Source organism: Carcharhinus amblyrhynchos, chromosome 21 (assembly GCF_965287045.1).
Source record: "Carcharhinus amblyrhynchos chromosome 21, sCarAmb.v2.hapA, whole genome shotgun sequence".
NCBI lineage: Eukaryota > Metazoa > Chordata > Chondrichthyes > Carcharhiniformes > Carcharhinidae > Carcharhinus > Carcharhinus amblyrhynchos.
This window is the reverse complement of record NC_137344.1, coordinates 6,810,899-6,828,580: the sequence shown is the minus strand read 5'-3', so window position 1 is coordinate 6,828,580 and position 17,682 is coordinate 6,810,899. Positions and strand designations below refer to the sequence as shown.

The window sequence follows — 17,682 nt, the reverse complement described above, 5'->3', positions numbered from 1 at the left end:
CCATCATTTCTGGGTATTAAATTAATTTACTTTAACCGTTATTATAAGTACCTGCATTCAAATTGATCAACTTAGGGATTTTGAAGTTTATTTTTAGTTTACTACAAAGACCTCTTCTGATGGTTGTATTTCCAAACACCTTGTTAACATGCCGAGCTACTGTTTAAAATTAGTGCTGGGCTGAACCAATTACAGCCGTGCATCCCTTCTTGGCACCAGTTCACAGGGAGAGTAAGGTGTATTGATTAACGTGTCAGCACTACCAGTGTACCTGTCATTGCCGCTGACCCGTATGGAAATTGGACTGTGCTGGATGACTTTTAGATGTTTAAGTCAGGTTGGTAGAATAAATTTTATCAATTTTAAAATGTATGTTGCTTATTTAATATGCAGATCTTCATATTTTTAGTGTGAGTGTTTGACAAGCTCAAAGGACACGGATTTGGAAGTACAGCTGGAAGTTAGACAGCTATGGAGTACCAACAGATGGCTTTGCTGCAGGCTAGAATAAATGCAGCGAAAGTATAACTTGAAGACTTGTGCATCCAAATGTTACAACTCCCAAGAACTGTCAAAACAGCCATTGAGAAATTAATCTGTTTTCAATTAGGAAGTTGCAGAATTTTATTTCATTCTTTTCCTCATTTGTGTGAACTGTGTTTTAGTTTGCTAATTTATTCCCTAGTTTTGGCTCATAGTCCTCTCAGCCATAACATTGCAGAATTAATACTGTCATGAATGGAAGGGTTTTTGATCTAGATTCATTATTTAGTACTTTCCAGTAACTGGTAAAGGAACTACTATATAACTTTTCAGTTGCTTGGAGAGGCCGGATGGCTGCCTTATCTAATAAATGTAGGTACGCAATGTATGTCTGTAAATCTGTATGCCTGGTCCACTTATCTGAAACCTTCTCACCATTTTTCACATGACTCTAACTCTTGCTCTTGACTGTCTATGTGCAATGCGGTGGGATAGCAGCTCATCTTTAATGCTTAAATAATTTGCTCCTCTTATGCTATGTAAATCTGGTGGCAGTGGTTAGCACTGCTGCCTCACAGCGCCAGGGACCTGGGTTTAGTTGCCAGCTTGGGTCACTATCTGTGTGAAGTCTGCATGTTCTCCCCGTGTCTGTGTGGGTTTCCTCCGGGTGCTCCGGTTTCCTTCCAGACGTACTGGTTAGTTGCATTGGCTATGCTAAATTCTCCCTCGGTGTACCCAAATAGGTGCGGGAGTGTGGCGACTAGGGGATTTTCACTGTAACTTCATTGCAGTGTTAATATAAGCCTACTTGTGACACAGATAATAAATAAATCCTGTTTTCAATTTCTTGTTGAGTGCAGCATTTTTCTAAGAATACAAAGATGCCAGATCTCCCAAAAGCAAGAAATAGATTTGGATTGGATTTCATTTTTGGCACTGTTCAGTGTCTGATGGATGGATTAATTAGGTTAATCTGGTGGATTCAGTGAGGGATCCAAATTATTTTGATTGTCAGGTCTGTCTTGAATCTTTTTGATGTGCTGTGGACAAGGTGGGAGGCTTTAGAGGGCAAAATGTCTGGCACGCATTAAGCCTGCTTAAAGCAAAGTTGCATCACTTAAAATGAGGTTTGTCTTAATTGAGTTTCTTGAGTTGTTGCTACTTGACATTGGGTGAAAGATTGCACACAAGGTTTGGAGAAGCAATGGTGTCCCTGTTGTACCAGGTGACCCAGGGCAGTCACAGCTGCCTGATGAAGCACCGTCTGTTCAAACACTGCTCTTCAGCAAACTGTAGATATATCATTCTGCACCTCCACAGCCTACGTAGTGGGTATGAATGCTGTGGTGCTGCCTTCATCCTTGGTGATAGCTCCAACAGAGCCACCGAAGCTGCCTGTGGTCTTCCCTGATGCTGCTGCTGTTCTTCATTCTCCTCCAATCAGAAGGGAGTCACCAAATCCATTCCTATTCTCCAGAGCATTATATGTATTTAAGAGCTTCCAGAATAGGTCTCCACCACCTGAAAGGAGCAAAGGCATCAGATGCATTCAAAGACAGTTTCCTCTAGTGCATTTTGTGTTTATACCACATGTACATACTAATCTGGTTTGTTGTAAAGCACGACCTAATTTTCACAATTTAAAGAGTAGTGGGCGAGAAGAGGATTGGGAGAGGTTTAAATGTCAACAAAGATTGACAAAGAAGTTGATAAAGAAGGGTAGGAGAAACTATGAAGCTGGGCTAGCGCTTAATATAAAAAAGGATAGCAAGAGTTTTTATAAATATATAAAAAGGAAGAGGCTGGCTAGGGTGAACGTTGGTCCTTTAGAGGATGAGAAAGGGGATCTAGTGGTAGGGGATGGGGATATGGCTAAGGTATTGAATAACTTTTTTGTTTCTGTCTTCACGGAGGAGGACGTGACTAATTTGCCGGGTGTTAGCGATGGAAAGGTGGTAGGACTGGAGGGTCTTAATGACATTACTGTTACTAGAGAGGCGGTGCTCGACAGACTGGAGGGGCTGATTGTGGACAAGTCCCCAGGACCGGATGGAATGCATCCGAGGGTTCTGAAAGAAATGGCGGAGGTGATAGTGGATGCCTTGGTGGTTATTTTCCAGACGTCGCTGGATTCCGGGGAAGTGCCGGAGGATTGGAAAACGGCTAATGTTACGCCGTTGTTTAAGAAAGGTGCCAGGCAAAAGGCGGGGAATTATAGGCTGGTTAGTTTAACGTCTGTGGTAGGTAAAATGTTGGAATCCGTCATTAAGGAGGAAATTGCGAGGCATCTTGAAGGGAATTGCTTGATAGAGCAGACGCAGCACGGTTTCATTAAAGGGAAGTCGTGTCTGACAAATTTACTGGAGTTCTATGAGGATGTGTCTAGGGCGGTGGATAGAGGAGAGCCGGTGGATGTGGTCTTTCTGGATTTTCAGAAGGCGTTTGACAAAGTACCTCAAGAGGTTATTGCAGAAGGTCGAGGGACATGGAGTTGGGGGTAGGGTGTTAGCGTGGATAGAGGATTGGTTGTCAAATAGGAGGCAGAGAGTGGGGGTCAACGGGTGCTATTCGGATTGGCGGATGGTGACTAGTGGAGTGCCCCAGGGGTCGGTGCTGGGGCCTCAGCTTTTTACCATTTATATAGATGATCTGGAGGAGGGAACCGAGTGTAGGGTGTCGAAATTTGCTGATGACGCCAAGATTGGGGGAAAGGCAAATTGTGCGGAGGGTGTGGAGAGTCTGCAGCAGGATCTAGATAGGCTGGGCGAATGGGCCAGGAAATGGCAAATGGAATTTAATGTTGGCAAGTGTGAGGTGGTCCACTTTGGTAGGAATAATGGTAGGAAGGACTATTACTTACGTGGAGAAAAACTGCAGCAGGCGACGGTGCAGAGGGACCTCGGGGTCCTTGTGCATGAGTCGCAAAAACCCAGCTTGCAGGTGCAGCAGGTGGTCAGGAAGGCGAATGGGATGCTGGCCTTCATAGCGAGGGGGATTGAATATAAAAGTAGGGAGGTCTTGCTGCAGCTGTATAGGGCATTGGTGAGGCTGCAGCTGGAGTACTGTGTGCATTTTTGGGCGCCGCACCTGTGCAAAGATATTTTGGCCTTGGAGGGAGTGCAGAGGAGGTTTACTAGGCTGATACCGGAGTTGAGGGGGTTGAGCTATGAGGAGAGGCTGAATAAACTAGGCTTGTACTCGTTAGAGTTTAGAAGAATGAGGGGAGATCTCATTGAGACGTATAAGATGATGAATGGGATGGACAGGATAGAGGTGGAGAGACTCTTCCCGCTCAAAAAAGACAGTAGGACTAGGGGGCACAGCCTCAAGATAAAGAGGGGGGGCGGTTTAGAACGGAGTTGAGGAGGAACTTCTTCACTCAAAGGGTGGTGAATCTCTGGAATTCTCTGCCCGTTGAAGTGGTGGAGGCTGCCTCGCTAAATATTTTTAAGAAGCGGGTTGATGGGCTTTTGATAAGAGAGGGGATTAAGGGTTATGGGGAGAGGGCGGGAAAGTGGAACTGAGCCACGACAGATCAGCCATGATCTTATTGAATGGCGGGGCAGGCTCGAAGGGCTAGATGGCCTACTCCTGCTCCTATTTCTTATGTTCTTAAGTCATGCTCCTACTGTTTCCTACTTCACTCATTTCACTGTTCTTCCCCCCACCATCCCAGAAAAGCAGCTGTACCCCGGAAGGTAAAGATCAGAATAGAGGATGTGGAAACAGTCATGAGCTCTTCAGGGAAAAAAAAGACAAGAGAAAATGAATGAGGGACAAATAATTGAGAAATGAACAATTGTTCGTGAGGCACAGAGACTCCTAAACAGAGTTTATGTATGATGTGGAGATGTCGGTGTTGGACTGGGGTGGGCATAGTAAGAAGTCTCAGAACACCAGGTTAAAGTCCAACAGGTTTATTTGATACCACGAGCTTTTGGCACACAGCTCCTTCATCAGGTGAATCACTCAGTCACCTGAAGAAGGAGCCGTGCTCCGAAAGCTAGTGATACCAAATAAACCTGTTGGACTTTAACCTGGTGTTCTGAGACTTCTTGGGGCTTGTGCAGATTGAAAGGTAATAGATTAACCAAGGTATTAACAAAAAGATAGCTGCTAGTTGTACTTTGGTGTTTTTTGTGAGATGTTGTTTGCCAAACTTGGCTGCAGAATAAGCCTGGCTGTATTTAAAGGACTCCATGAGAACTTCTTCACTGGGAAGCTTGAAGCCTTGCTCATATTTCATTTTTAGAGACTTGGGGAAAGTGTAGAATGGATATTTTGGTAATTGATTTTAAGCTTTAAGTGAGTGAATCATGATGCTTGCCATAACATTCATTCAAGTGTTTGTTATTTGGTATTCCTTTGCTTCTGGTCTGACCTAGTTTTTTTTTTCCTTTATATTTGTCCTTCAACATTGTCTTGTTTTCCTTCCCCTCCACACACAGGATCCTTATTTGCACCCATTCCAACAGTGCTGCTGATTTATATATAAAAGATTACCTCCATCCTTATGTGGAAGCTGGAAATCCACAGGCTAGGCCTCTCAGGTATGATTTTCAAACGTTTGACACAGTTATTATTTTGAAGTAAATGCTTCTCAGCTGATTGACACACTACGTTACTGCATTAGGGAATGACGGACTGCAGGTTTTTGATATGTTGCGCTAAGTTTTAGAATGACACATTGCAAGCTGGTGTGTAACGAGATATCACTTCCCTTTCACAGAATGACAACGTTGTTACGGCACAGAATGCCCTTTTGAATGCTGCCTCCACCCCTTGCCAAAATAGAGAAACTGAACATTTAAAAGCACCTATAGTTAGCTCTCAAATAATAAGAAACTTGTTACAGAGCAGTGATCAGAAGTTTAGATGTCCTGTCTGTCTGTAATTTAATAGCTAGGAAACAAGCTGTCAACTTTTTTGTGCCTATTAAATTATAATTGTTATATTATGTTTTAAGATAGTGAATTTGTGTCCTTGCCCAAAAAGTCTTAGGCATATATTTCTAAACATGTTTCAGTCATTGTAAACCCACACAGCATAAATGTTCTTCCAAGCTAATAGCTATTTTCTCTTGCTCCTTTTTAAATTCCTCTAATTGACACTTTAATCAAAGGGAATACCTGGTGATAGATGAATCCTATTCCAAATCATTATTCATGCTTTATCTAATACTCACTGTATCGACTGTTGGCACACGTGGCTGGAGATGTGTTTAACAAAGTTGAACATTTGAGTGCGAGCAGAGCTAGCTTCCATTGTTGGATTAGGATACTGCCTGTCCCTGTGAAATCCTTTGCAGGCTAAAGGGTTTGTCTAAATGTCAACAGCTGCAAAGGATTTAACCTTTTGTATTACTCTTCTCACTTCTTGAGTTATTAGCAAACTAATATGGTAACATCTTGATTGTTTTAATATTGTTATTTACCATTGTAAATGTCCCTTTGGATTGTACTTATCGCAGATTGAATTAGTCAATTCTATTTGTCTTTATTATTCATCCAGAAGGGACTTTCTGCAATACTTTTTGAAAGTCCAGCTATTTTATAAATGGAAATGTTTAACTTGATTTCATCACCAGAAATTCTGACATGTGTTTTCCAGTGTCATCTTCCTTTTAAACCCATGGCTCATTCTTTTACCCGAACACATCAAGAAAGACTTGGCATTTATATAGCACCTGTCATTGTTGTAATGTAAAAATGTGGCAGCCAATTGCATCCACACAAACAGCAATGTGTTAGCTACTGGGTAATCTCCCTTTGACTGAGAAATAAATATTGGCCTGGACACCAGGGATAACTTCCCTGTTGTTCTTCAAAATAGTGCGATTGGATTTTTTGTTTGTATCTATTTGAGGGGGCAGACATCTCATCAGAAAGATAGCACCTCTGACAGTGCAGCACTCATTCAGTAAGCACTGGAATGTTAGACTTTTTTTATGCTCAAGATTTGGAGTGTGACTTGAACCCACAGTCTTCCAACTTTCTGGCATAGTTTTGAATTATAAGCTATTCTTGTTGCCTGCTAAGCAGATTAGCATTGATTTCTAATCGTATAGCCCACTTAGTTTATTAATTGAATTTTTGTAAAAAAAAAGTTGAAAAATCTTTCTAGGGATAATTTCAGCTAGAATATTTCAATTCCTTGAAGTACTCCAGATGAAATCCATTTGGGCCATTACTTCATGAATCATTTGCTTGAGTTTCTTTGTGACCATTATTTGCCTAACCACAAAAAATCTTCAGTTTAATGCAGTGCTACTATTTTTGCTGTTTTTTTTTGAAGATATCAAATATTCAGCTGCCATATTCTTGGTCAGATTTAATACTCCCTCTGCAATAGCTATATCTGAACAATCTTGTTATTTTCCTTGTTATGATTTATTTTTCCAGTTTTTTTCTTTTCAAGATTTAATGATGCTAAAGACACTAAAACGTGCATGCAAGTATTTGTGTGTCTAACTTAAATAATTTAAAACACTATATTGTGCCTGCTCTGTTCAGTTATTTAAAGATCACTTTTTGCATTCATTTCTTGAAACATTAAAAACAACATATATTTGGATAACTGAACCCTAGGAGTGCAGTTCAAAATAATAACATACTGTGGTTCAGATAACCTTTAAGGTGGCAAGAGGGAAGTTAATGGCGTGCTTCAGGAACTTGCCAGAAATCCTTAATAACTGTGACCTTTCAAATCATCTTAAATAAACATCTGATATTTTCAGAGCTTTCTGAGCACATAGAAGGTCTAGGATTGCCTGTATTGCTGTTGAATTGGGAAAGTCTTAGTTTTTATCCTCTGCATTGTGCTGAGTTAACTTATCTCGGGTCAAAGGGAGGGCCTTGATAATAGGCTAGATGATGGGTGAGTGGAGGCGGAAATGATATCAGTCACAATTCATGTTCCTGGTCCCTAACCAGTAGCTTCAGCTAAAAAGTGTATGTCTGGATATTGAATGAAGACGTTGCCTTTTATTGATTATTATTATCAGTATTTGCTGTTGTAGCTGAGATGTCAAAGGACTCCACTGGCTGTGTAGCTGGACTCTATAGCCTTCAGAAGAGAAGTGAATAAAAAATGGGAGTAATGGAATTTCTTACCCCAAGACCCACCCCTACTTATTTGCACCACTACTTCTGTGCCCAGTACCATTCCCAATCTTGCCTGGATTCCAGGTTTTGCCAGTGCTGCTGCTGTTTGTTCAGAAACACTTAGCTGCCGCCTCACAGTGCCAGGGACCCAAATTTGATTCCGATCTTGAGTGATTGTGGAGTTTGCAGTTTCTCCCTCTGGGTGCTCTGGTTTCCTCCCACAGTCCAAAGATATGTAGATTTGTTGGATTAGGCAAGGTAAATGAAGGGTGTTACAGGGATTTGACACGGGAGAGGTGGCACGTCTGAGTAAGATGCTCCTTCAGACAATCGGTACAAACTTGATGGACCGAATGGTCTTCTCCTGCACTGTAGGGATTCTTTGGTTCAACTCAAGCTTGTGGTTTAGTTGTTGAAGATCTTGTTTCTCCTAATGGGTTCTTCACAGCTTCGAATTTGCATCGATGGTCTGAACAAAAACTGAAATTTATATGTGAGAATTTAATTCCTGCAGTGCATTGCACTCTACCATTAGTCTGGAATTTGATTGTGCAGGTTTTAGATAAGACTCTATTGCTTTTCTGTTATGGTTGCTTAGCTACAGTTTTTAAGCTTTTTTTTGCTTTGCATTCTAAGATTCTGAAAGATTGAAGTTGTAACTATTAAAATCAAGACTTGAATTGGATGTTTCTGAATTTGGGTTTCTGCAATTACAGGGTATATTTCCGAAATCGATGGGTGAAGACTGTGCATCCAGTAGTGCAACAGTACTGTTTGATTTCGAGCACACATTCCACCTTTCAGATGCCACAGAAAGAGGATATTTTGAGACATCGAGTGGTGGTGGTTACTCTTAGTACGTCACAATATCTCTGCCAGTTGGATCTTGAATTAGGTGAGTAATGTTGGGATTTCAGAATCATTGAAGTTTCACCATGAAGACGTGGCTCAACAAGCAGGTACCCTCTTAGCTACTTAGTTTAGCTAAAGAGAGAAAGCAACCAGGCTATCACTGGGTAACGTGTGAGACCCCTCTACAGTGTGGCCTTTGGTTATACCCCCACCCAGGCAGATAGGAAGGGCCTTTAGTGTTGCTGGGAGTTCTGGCACCTCAGCAACTGCCACCTTAGTAGTTGATCTGTGAATTTTGTTCCATGAGAAGTCAAAATAGGCTTAAACAATGGATAATTGCCTGTGTAGATACAACTGTCACCCAATGTTTAATCTGAGGTGAACAGTTTTGCCTTGCTTGAAATAGGTACATTACCAGAAGTTGCAAGGGAGCAACCTACTTTACCGTTTTTTGAAGAATACTCATCAGCAGTTCCTGGACTTGAAGTGTTAACTCTTCTTTCTCCACAGATGCTGCTGTATTTGTTTAGCTTTTTCAGCATTTCGTTTTTATTTCAGGTTTCCAGCATCCACAGTATTTTGCTTTTATATCAGCCATTTGTTGTATGTATTGTAGGAAATGTGAAGTTGCTAGTTTAAATATGCTGCAAATACACGCAAGCGGGCTGCCCGCTGGTGAAGTCTAGCAATGAACATGCCTCACTTTCAGCTACCTTTGCTCAGGTTCAGGAAAAGCTTGTTGCTGAAACCTACCAGTTGGCAGTTTGCTTATTAGTGTTTGCATCATATAAAGTGTTGGATTGTAATCTCCTGTTGTCTGTGGAGTTGTCTATTAGTTACAGTACAGGAAGCCTGAATTCTCAGAATTCAAATTGACAAATGAGACGTAGTAGTTCGGCGTCAAATCTAACCGGTAATTTCTCAAAGTTTTGCGCACAAGGCAGTGCCTTTATGTAACTTTGATTTAATTTATTATTGTCACATATATTGGAATACAGTGAAAAGTATTGTTTCTTGCATGCTGTACAGTCAAAACATACCATTCATAGAGTACATAGGGGACAGACAAAACATAACGTCCATAGAGTATGTAGGGGAGAAGGAAAGGAAGGTGCAGAATAAAGTATTACAGTCATAGCTAGGGTGTAGAGAAAGCTCAACTCAGTAAGGTTCAGTCCATTCTAAAGTCTGATGGCAGCAGGGGAGAAGCTGTTCTTGAGCCCATTGGTACATGATCTCAGACTTTTGTATCTTTTTCCTGATGGAAGAAGATGGAAGAGAGAATGTCCAGGGTACTTTATAATATCCTGTAGTGCTTTTAAAATGAAAATGGGAGCAAATTTCTAAAAGAAAATATCAGAAAGGAAGGAGGGCACGATGTCGAACTGACATTAAATGGATGTGAGTCAATGCAGATTTGATGTTGCAGAAATCACATCCTCTCAGTAAAACACTAATTCTTGGATACATTGGATGTAGTTGGTTTATTTTCTGATGGATGTGCTGCACACTGTTGTCCAATTGGGTTGACTACTGACTTAAATGTTACAAAGACAAATCACCAAATCTCAGGGTGTTATTAAATATGTAAATTTGTTTCAGTTGATGTATGTTACAAGTAATGAGTTTTAACATGGATATCATAGAAGTTCATTTGATATGAATGCAAATTCCAACTTGGGCACAGCTCTTGTTAAAACTGCATCTATTTAAAAAAAAAAGTATTTGCTTTATTTATATGATTCATGGATTACCTAATGGTCTGAATCACGTCTGAAAATGATATCTCAGGAGAAGAGTCATGACTCGGATGCGGATGATAACCTGTCTATCGAGGAGTCATCTGTTCCTAGCTGTTTTCTTTGACAGGTGCTCAAATGGTGATATTTTCTTGCCATTTTGATACAGAACAGCCATGGAAGCACTTTTTATGTTTACAGTGTGACTAAATAGTGGGGTTTTCTGCCAAATTCTTTGTTTAGATCATCAGTATTTTCCTTGCACTGACTTTGTGAAAGTGGGCACATCATTGGTTCTCTTCAACCCTTCATGTTCAGAATTAAGTTTGAAGAATGTTTACCCAAATCATCATTGCCTCTCATTTATTTTTGCACATACTGAATCTACTGAGCATTCCCAGTGTCCTTGTTCTTTTTATTCCATCTTTCCAACAGTTGCAGTTTTATTTATTAATTTCCTGGACTAACTTTGTACATTTCCAATTCTGGCAGGATTTGCTGTGACTGTGGTAATTGTGAAGCACCCATGATAAGCCATTCACTCTTCCATTCAGCTCATTAATTGATGTACAGCATTTTAGAGTTGTTTATTGTGCCTGATCTTCACCTCTTTGTGGGCAGCGTCATCCATCTCCTTTGTAAAGAGGGTTCATTCGATGCTAGGTGTATCATTTGCCTTGGGCTGGAAGAATGTGTTGCTCTTGCATCCCTGAATGGAGTTTTAACAGGAGTGAGTGCTTTTAGAGACTTTGGTAAATCACTCCAATGTGAACTAACTTAAAGATCTGACACATGTAAGAAATGAATATTGGTGATAAATTTCCATGATAATGGAATTGGAAGTGTATTTTTAGTTTTACGCTCGTACTTGAGAAGGAGCGGGGGTGCAGCAATTTAATGTTGTCTGACCGCCCCCCCCATGCACTCTTTGAGGTGCAGTTGTTTTTAAACTATGAATCTGCTGCCAATTAGCAAATAAATGATATATAAATTCAGTATTATTTGGATGTAGAGATCCCATGACGAGCACCTTTCTCAGTTAAGAAATTGCTGAACTGATCAGCCTGTGCAATTAATTTCCTTCTGTGATTTACATACTGAACAAACTTTTTTCCTTTCATGTTCATTAATAAATGCAAGCTGCTTTAATCACTGCATTGGTAAACTTACTTTGTTAATCTCGATCATTGCTTCAAGGAAAAAAGCACAAAAGGAGAGAAGCAGTCTCAAGTTGATAACAAAAGATGTGGTTTGTTCATTATTTCCCTTTGACTCATCACTGTATGGTGCTACATGTGTTTCTGAAAAAGCTAAAAATGATGCTGTCACAGTGGTAGTTCCAAATGAAGTCAGTTTTCTATACAGTGTAACTGTAGTGGTTCCATGCAAATTGGGATCTTTGCCTCTATAATGAGGCATGGTTTTATTCTGATGGAATTCAAATGCCTGATTGCTGTGAGGAAATGAATTTCGTTAGACTTAGTAATCCAAGATGGTGATCACATTATATTTGGGATGCTGTCTTCTTTAATGAGAAGATAATGCTTTCTGATTCAACATTCTTTAGCTTTGAAGGAATAATCTATCAATGAAAAATTACAAAATGGAAGCAGTTGCCTTCAGACCTCCTCATATCAGTAACACAGTCTCCGTTCCTATCTGTGCTTTTTAAAATGCTTCTTCTAAACCAACACTATGAATGTTCCTATGGAAACCAATCACATGTTTTTGTTTCTCCTGAGAAATGAAAATTGCAGACTTCACTATTTAGTTTTGTCAGAGTTGAATAATGTCTCATGTTTTCTTGTCTATATACAGTAATGGAATATTAGTTAAACTGTTCTGTGTTGAAGTGACAGTTTATTATTGCTTGTGGACATGAGGTTCTATCTCTTGAACTTAACCTGCTTAATTAAGGGCTTATTCAAATTATTACAGATTTTACAGCGAATTGAAGTAAACCAAGCTTCTGTCTTGGACAGAAAAATATCAGGGTTCGAATTCTAACTTTCGCTGCTGCGTTGCATTGCTGAGTTTCTGATGCACTTGTGGCAAGCCAGTGAGAGAGACAAAATGTTTGGATTCCAAATCCTCTGGGCTTGTGTTGAAACAACGACTAATTGCACTCGCATGCTTTTTGGATATCCACAAGAGACCGTTCAGACTGTGCGTCAGTTAATCTATATGCCTTGGCACATTCTATTCCACTGGTCACATTTGCCAGCAAATTAGAGTCATTGTGCTTTGAGTCCTTTTGTCTGGATTGTTTCAGCACCAATTATCAATGCGTTCGCACTCTGATCTCCACAGCTGACTGCAATCCACATGTTTCTGTTGATTTTGATGTTTGATCTCAAAGTTCTTTTTGTAAGAGTGCGCAGAATAAATTGGTGCGCAATTGGGTCTTCTTTTGGAACCAAAAACATCTCTACATCCTTCATTAATGGAGAATGGCAAAGCGGATTTTTATTAGCAGCTCCTTGCTCGTCTTATCATGGATATTATAGCACATTAGAAGGCCAGTTGTGCCAAAGTTAGCCTCACGAGAAACATTTTTCACACACAGGATGTTTTAACTCGGGGCCCAGGTCAATGACAGCTTTCTAGTGAGAATTAGATGAATACTTGAAAAATATATATCAGGCAGTACCTGGAAACAACAGCAACTAGAAATAACCTAGTACTGTTTGATGGATTTTTTTTCAAGTGTTCCATCTAATTCTCACTAGAAAGCTGTCATTGATTTGGGCCATAATTAAAATATTCTTTGATGAAAAATGTGTTTTGTCTCCCCCTTGCTGATATGGGGGAAATAAAAACATATTGACCTAGTATTTAAATCTGAGACTTCGCATTATATGATTTGCCAAATAAGAATGTACTTCTGGACGAGTGAAGCAAAGTGGACATTAATCATCAGCAATGATGTAGTTGTATCATTAATCCAGACTAAATCACTTGTCCTTGTTTCAAGGCTATCCCAGAAGAGTCTTGATGGTCTGTTGAATAAGCAAATGGTGATTGGCTTTAATAATGAAAATTTTAGATGAGGGGGATAAGCTCCACTTGTTAAACATAAAAAGAAGAATTGAAAAAAAAAATCATCATTTAGTATGGGTTTTAATGAGTTTTTAGTTTTGTGATTCTTCAGTTCATTTACTCAAGCATCTTTTTAACTTTGGTTTTAAATTCAGTCCTGCCAAAGTGTGTGCTGCATCTGGGAGTTTTTCACCAATCATAAAATAATAGTTCATTAATAGGACAATCTGCCTTATCGAGGGAGTATAGAAGTAATTCGGTTCTGCTATCTCGTATGGCTTTGAGATTTGAAAGTGGTTTTGTAATTAAACTTGGGTATTTCATTTTAGATCCTTAGTTCTTCTGAATTGAAACTTCAGTTAAATGATGAGACTGAAGAATCTGGGGCTTCGCCTTGGAGCAGTAAAAGCTAAGGGGAGATTTGTTAGAAATAAGTGGCACACAAGCAGTGGGAGATACTTCATCTTGAGTGAGACACAGTCCGAGTGAGTGAGTGGATCAAAGTGGGAATTCAACTGGTACATTCTTTTTTAAGTTATGTAGCCTAGTTAAACAGGTAGCTTACTGAGTATCAGTTCACTCTCAATCACCTGAACACTCTTGCCTGGATAGGGCCTCAGTAGATGCTGATTACTGTAGCAGGAAGCTCAGCTAGACAGTGACTCATCTCTGCTTTCTATTTAAAGAAAGGGATTGTTTGAGCGGGAGAATTGGATAGTCGTGAAATATTGATCTGAGGAATCGGAAGATCTCCTATGGGACTGCTTCGGATCAGCAAACTGGTCAATATTTAAGAACACGACGACTAACCTGAATAAATACACCACCACAGTAACAGACCTCTGAGGAGCTCAATGCATTCTATGCCCATTTTGAGCAAGATTGAGAGCATGACTTCCACCCTGGAAGCCTTGGCCAAAGCGGTATCAGTGGTCACCACTGCAGAGGTCAGATCAGCCGCCTTGAAAATCAACCCACGGAGAGTGCCTGGCCCAGATGAGCACTCAGGTTTTGCATGGACCAGCTGGCAGGAACATTCACAGGCATCTTTAACCTCTCCATACACCAATCAGAGCACCTTACCTACTTCAAGAAGATGACCATCATCATGCTTGTATCAAAGAAAAGCCAGCCAGCGTACCTTATTGACGAGTTGCCTGGTGGCTGTGACATCCATCATTATGTAGTGCTTCAAAAGGTTAGTCATGGAACGAATCAATTCCAGTCTTCGATTGTCTGGACCTACTATAGTTTACCTATCGCTGCAACAGGTCAACAGCAGATGCCATCTCCCTGGCCCTACACTCAATCCTGGAACACCTGGATAATATGGACATCTATGTCAAGCTCCTATTTATTGTCTACAGCTCAGCCTGCAACAACATTTTTCTTAACAAAACTCTATGGCCTGGGCCTTGGCTCCTCCCTCTGCGATTGGATCTAGATTTCCTAACCTACAGACTGCAATTGGTAAGGGTAGACAAAAACACCTCCATGATCATCCTCAACACTGGTGTCCCACAAGGCTGTGTCCTCAGCCGTTTACTACTTCCACCCTATGGCTGTGTGGCCAAATTCCCCTCCAACTCACCTTTTCAAGTTTGCTGATAACATCACCGTGGTAGGTCGGATCTCAAACAATGATGAGACCGAGTATAGGAAAGAGAGAATCTGGTGAATTGGTGCAACGACAATAATCACTCCCTCAATGTCTGTAAAATGAAGGAGATAGTCATCAATTTCAGGAAGCGTAATGGAGGACATGCTCCGTCTCCATCAACGGGGGTGGTGGAAATGGTCGAGAGCTTCAAGTTTCGAGGTGTCCAGCTCACCAACAACTTATTCTGGTCCCTCCATGCCGACGCTTAGTCAAAGCCTTTCTCAAGTGGCTAAGGAAATTTGGCATGTCGCCTCTCATCAACTTTTACAGATGCACCACAGAAAGCATTCTTTACGATTGTATCACAGCTTGGTACAAGACCACAAAAAACTACAAAGAGTTGTGAACATAACACAGTCCACCACACAAACCAGCCTCCCATCCATTGATTTTTGTTTACATTTCCTGCTGCCTTGGAAAAGCAGCCAATATAATCAAGCACACCATACCGCTGGGACATACTCTTTTCCATCTTCTGTTGGGAAGAAAGATACATAAGTCTGAGGTCACGTACCAACTGACTCGAGAACTGCTTCTGCCCTGCTACCATCAGATGTTTGAATGGACCTACGTTATATTAAGTTGATCTTTCTCTGTACCTTAGCTATGACTCTAACAATAGATTCTGCACTATCTCCTCCTCCACAATGTATTCCATAATTGGTATGCTTTGTTAGTGCACAAGAAACAATACTTTTCAGTGTATACTAATACATGTGACGATAAACATAATCAGAATGGTCAGTAGGTTAGTATAGGGTACATGAGTTGAGAGAGATATTCATGGACTATCGACATTAGTACTGGGGAAAGTGGAGGCTGTACTATTGGGGTGGCCTGCATCTAAGCCGAGTGGTGGTGGGGGGGGGAAACGCAATGCTTGTGTAACCCGCATGACTAGGGAAGTAGAGATGTCTTAAATGAAATAGAGGAAGGGATCATTTTGGAGAGAGGATACAAAGGTCTATAAAGGAGAAGGATATGGCAGCATTACAAGGCAGCTATTTGGGTAGCGATACGCAGGGTACAACATGAAAAGACAGTGTATAAACATTTTCTTTTAAAAAAACAAGAAATAGTGTCAAATGGGGAAAAATGTAAAATAGCTAAATTCCCTAAATGCATGTAGTATTCAGCACAAAATAAATAAGTGGCATCAAGTGAAATTAATTGGTACGTTCTAGCCATTAGAGATACGATTACAAGTAGATCAAAGCTAGGAAGTAAATTTTCAGGGTGTGTTACTTTCCCTAAGGACAGACAGGAAGAAAGGGTAGTGGGCTAGCTTCGTTCGTATGAGATGGAATAAGTATGTTAGCTATATTAGGGTAGAGCTTAAATCAGGAGGTTCAGGGCATGTGAAAAAAAACTTTAATCATGGGTGACCTTAATCATCTTTTGGATTGGGAAAATCAAATTGGCAGAAATAGCTCTGAGGAAGAGCTTGTGTATTTGGGACAGTTTCCTAGAACAATATGTTGCAGATTGAGTCAGGGATCAGACTATTTTGAATCTGGCAATGTGTAATGAAGCTGAGGATCCCTTGGGAAACAGTGATCATAACATGCTAGAATTTAGAATTCAATTTGAGAAACTTTGGCCAGAAACAACAATGCTAAAATTAAACGAGGATAACTAGAAAGGAATGAAGGTAGAGTTGGCTGGAATAGACTTGGGAAAGGAGTTTCAGCGGAAAAGATGGTTTATGAAAATCGTGCATGATGCAAAACAACTATATCATCTCAGTGAGGAAGAAGGGGATAAATGAACCGTGGTTAACCAAGGAAGCTAAGGATAGCATTAAGCTGTTGGAAAAAACATGCACTGTGCAAAGATTAGTGATAAGCCAGAGGGTTGGGAAATTTTTAGGAACCAACAAAGGATGACACAAAAAATTGTAGAGGGAGAAAATGAACTAAAGGTAAACTACTAGGTAATGTACTGAAAATGGACAGTAAGAGTGCTTTTAAAGGAAAAAAGAAAAGGAAGAAAGAAGCCGAAGTGAACGTAAGCTTCTTAGAGAATGATTCGAGGGAAATAATAAGAGGGAACTAGGAAATGGCAGAGAAGTTAAATACATACATTGTGTCAGTCTTCACGATAGAAGACACTAATAGCATTCTAAAATACTAAATAATTGGGAGGAAATAAATACAATGACTATCGTTAAAGAAACTACTGGGGAACCTAATGGGCAGAAAGGCAGCTAAGTTCCTTGGATCCAGATCTGATGGGTTGCATCCTTCGGATATTAAAGGAATTAGCTCCAGAGGTAGTGGATGCACTGGTAGTAATCTTACAAACCTTTCACTATTCAGTGAAAATACGGTTTTGCACCTTGGTGCAGGAAAAAGAGTCTTGTAACTTAGAAGTATTGGAAAAGTAACCAGAATAAAATAATTACATAGCACAGACTGTCCAAACCTCTGGTTTAGTTCTTTTCCTGGGAAAAGAAAAGTGAGTTTCCTTTCTGTCTCCCTTTTCTGCTTCCATTTTTAGTTTCCGTTTTCAGTCATGTATTGTCTAAGTTCTCCACCTGCTGTCTTTCAACTCTGTTTCTCTGTATAAATACAATAACTTCCCAGCTTGTTAACGTTGCATTTACCTCATTTTCTGCAGTTAAAACTTTAATTCTCAAAATTAGAAGGTATATTCTAAAACCTAAAAGACACATTCTAAAACATGAGAACCATGAATTGGATGCTTGTAATGTGGCGTAGATTAAAATGTTTATCACAGTATGACGTTTAAGCCTACAATTCCTGACCCTTGAATATAAGTACTGTCAGTTGAAACAAGATAAGTC

The 17,682-nt window shown here is 40.2% G+C and overlaps 1 protein-coding gene across 6 annotated transcripts in view; it reads left to right on the top strand.

Moving 5' to 3' along the window:
- Window positions 1-17,682, top strand: part of helz (helicase with zinc finger) — a 260,171-nt gene that overhangs the window by 99,075 nt on the left and 143,414 nt on the right. For all 6 annotated transcript variants that reach the window (XM_080209367.1, XM_080209368.1, XM_080209363.1 and 3 more), the window contains 2 exons: window positions 4,932-5,033; window positions 8,303-8,481. In XM_080209367.1, coding sequence (XP_080065493.1) covers window positions 4,932-5,033; window positions 8,303-8,481 — 281 coding nt within the window. The remainder of the gene's footprint in view (window positions 1-4,931; window positions 5,034-8,302; window positions 8,482-17,682) is intronic.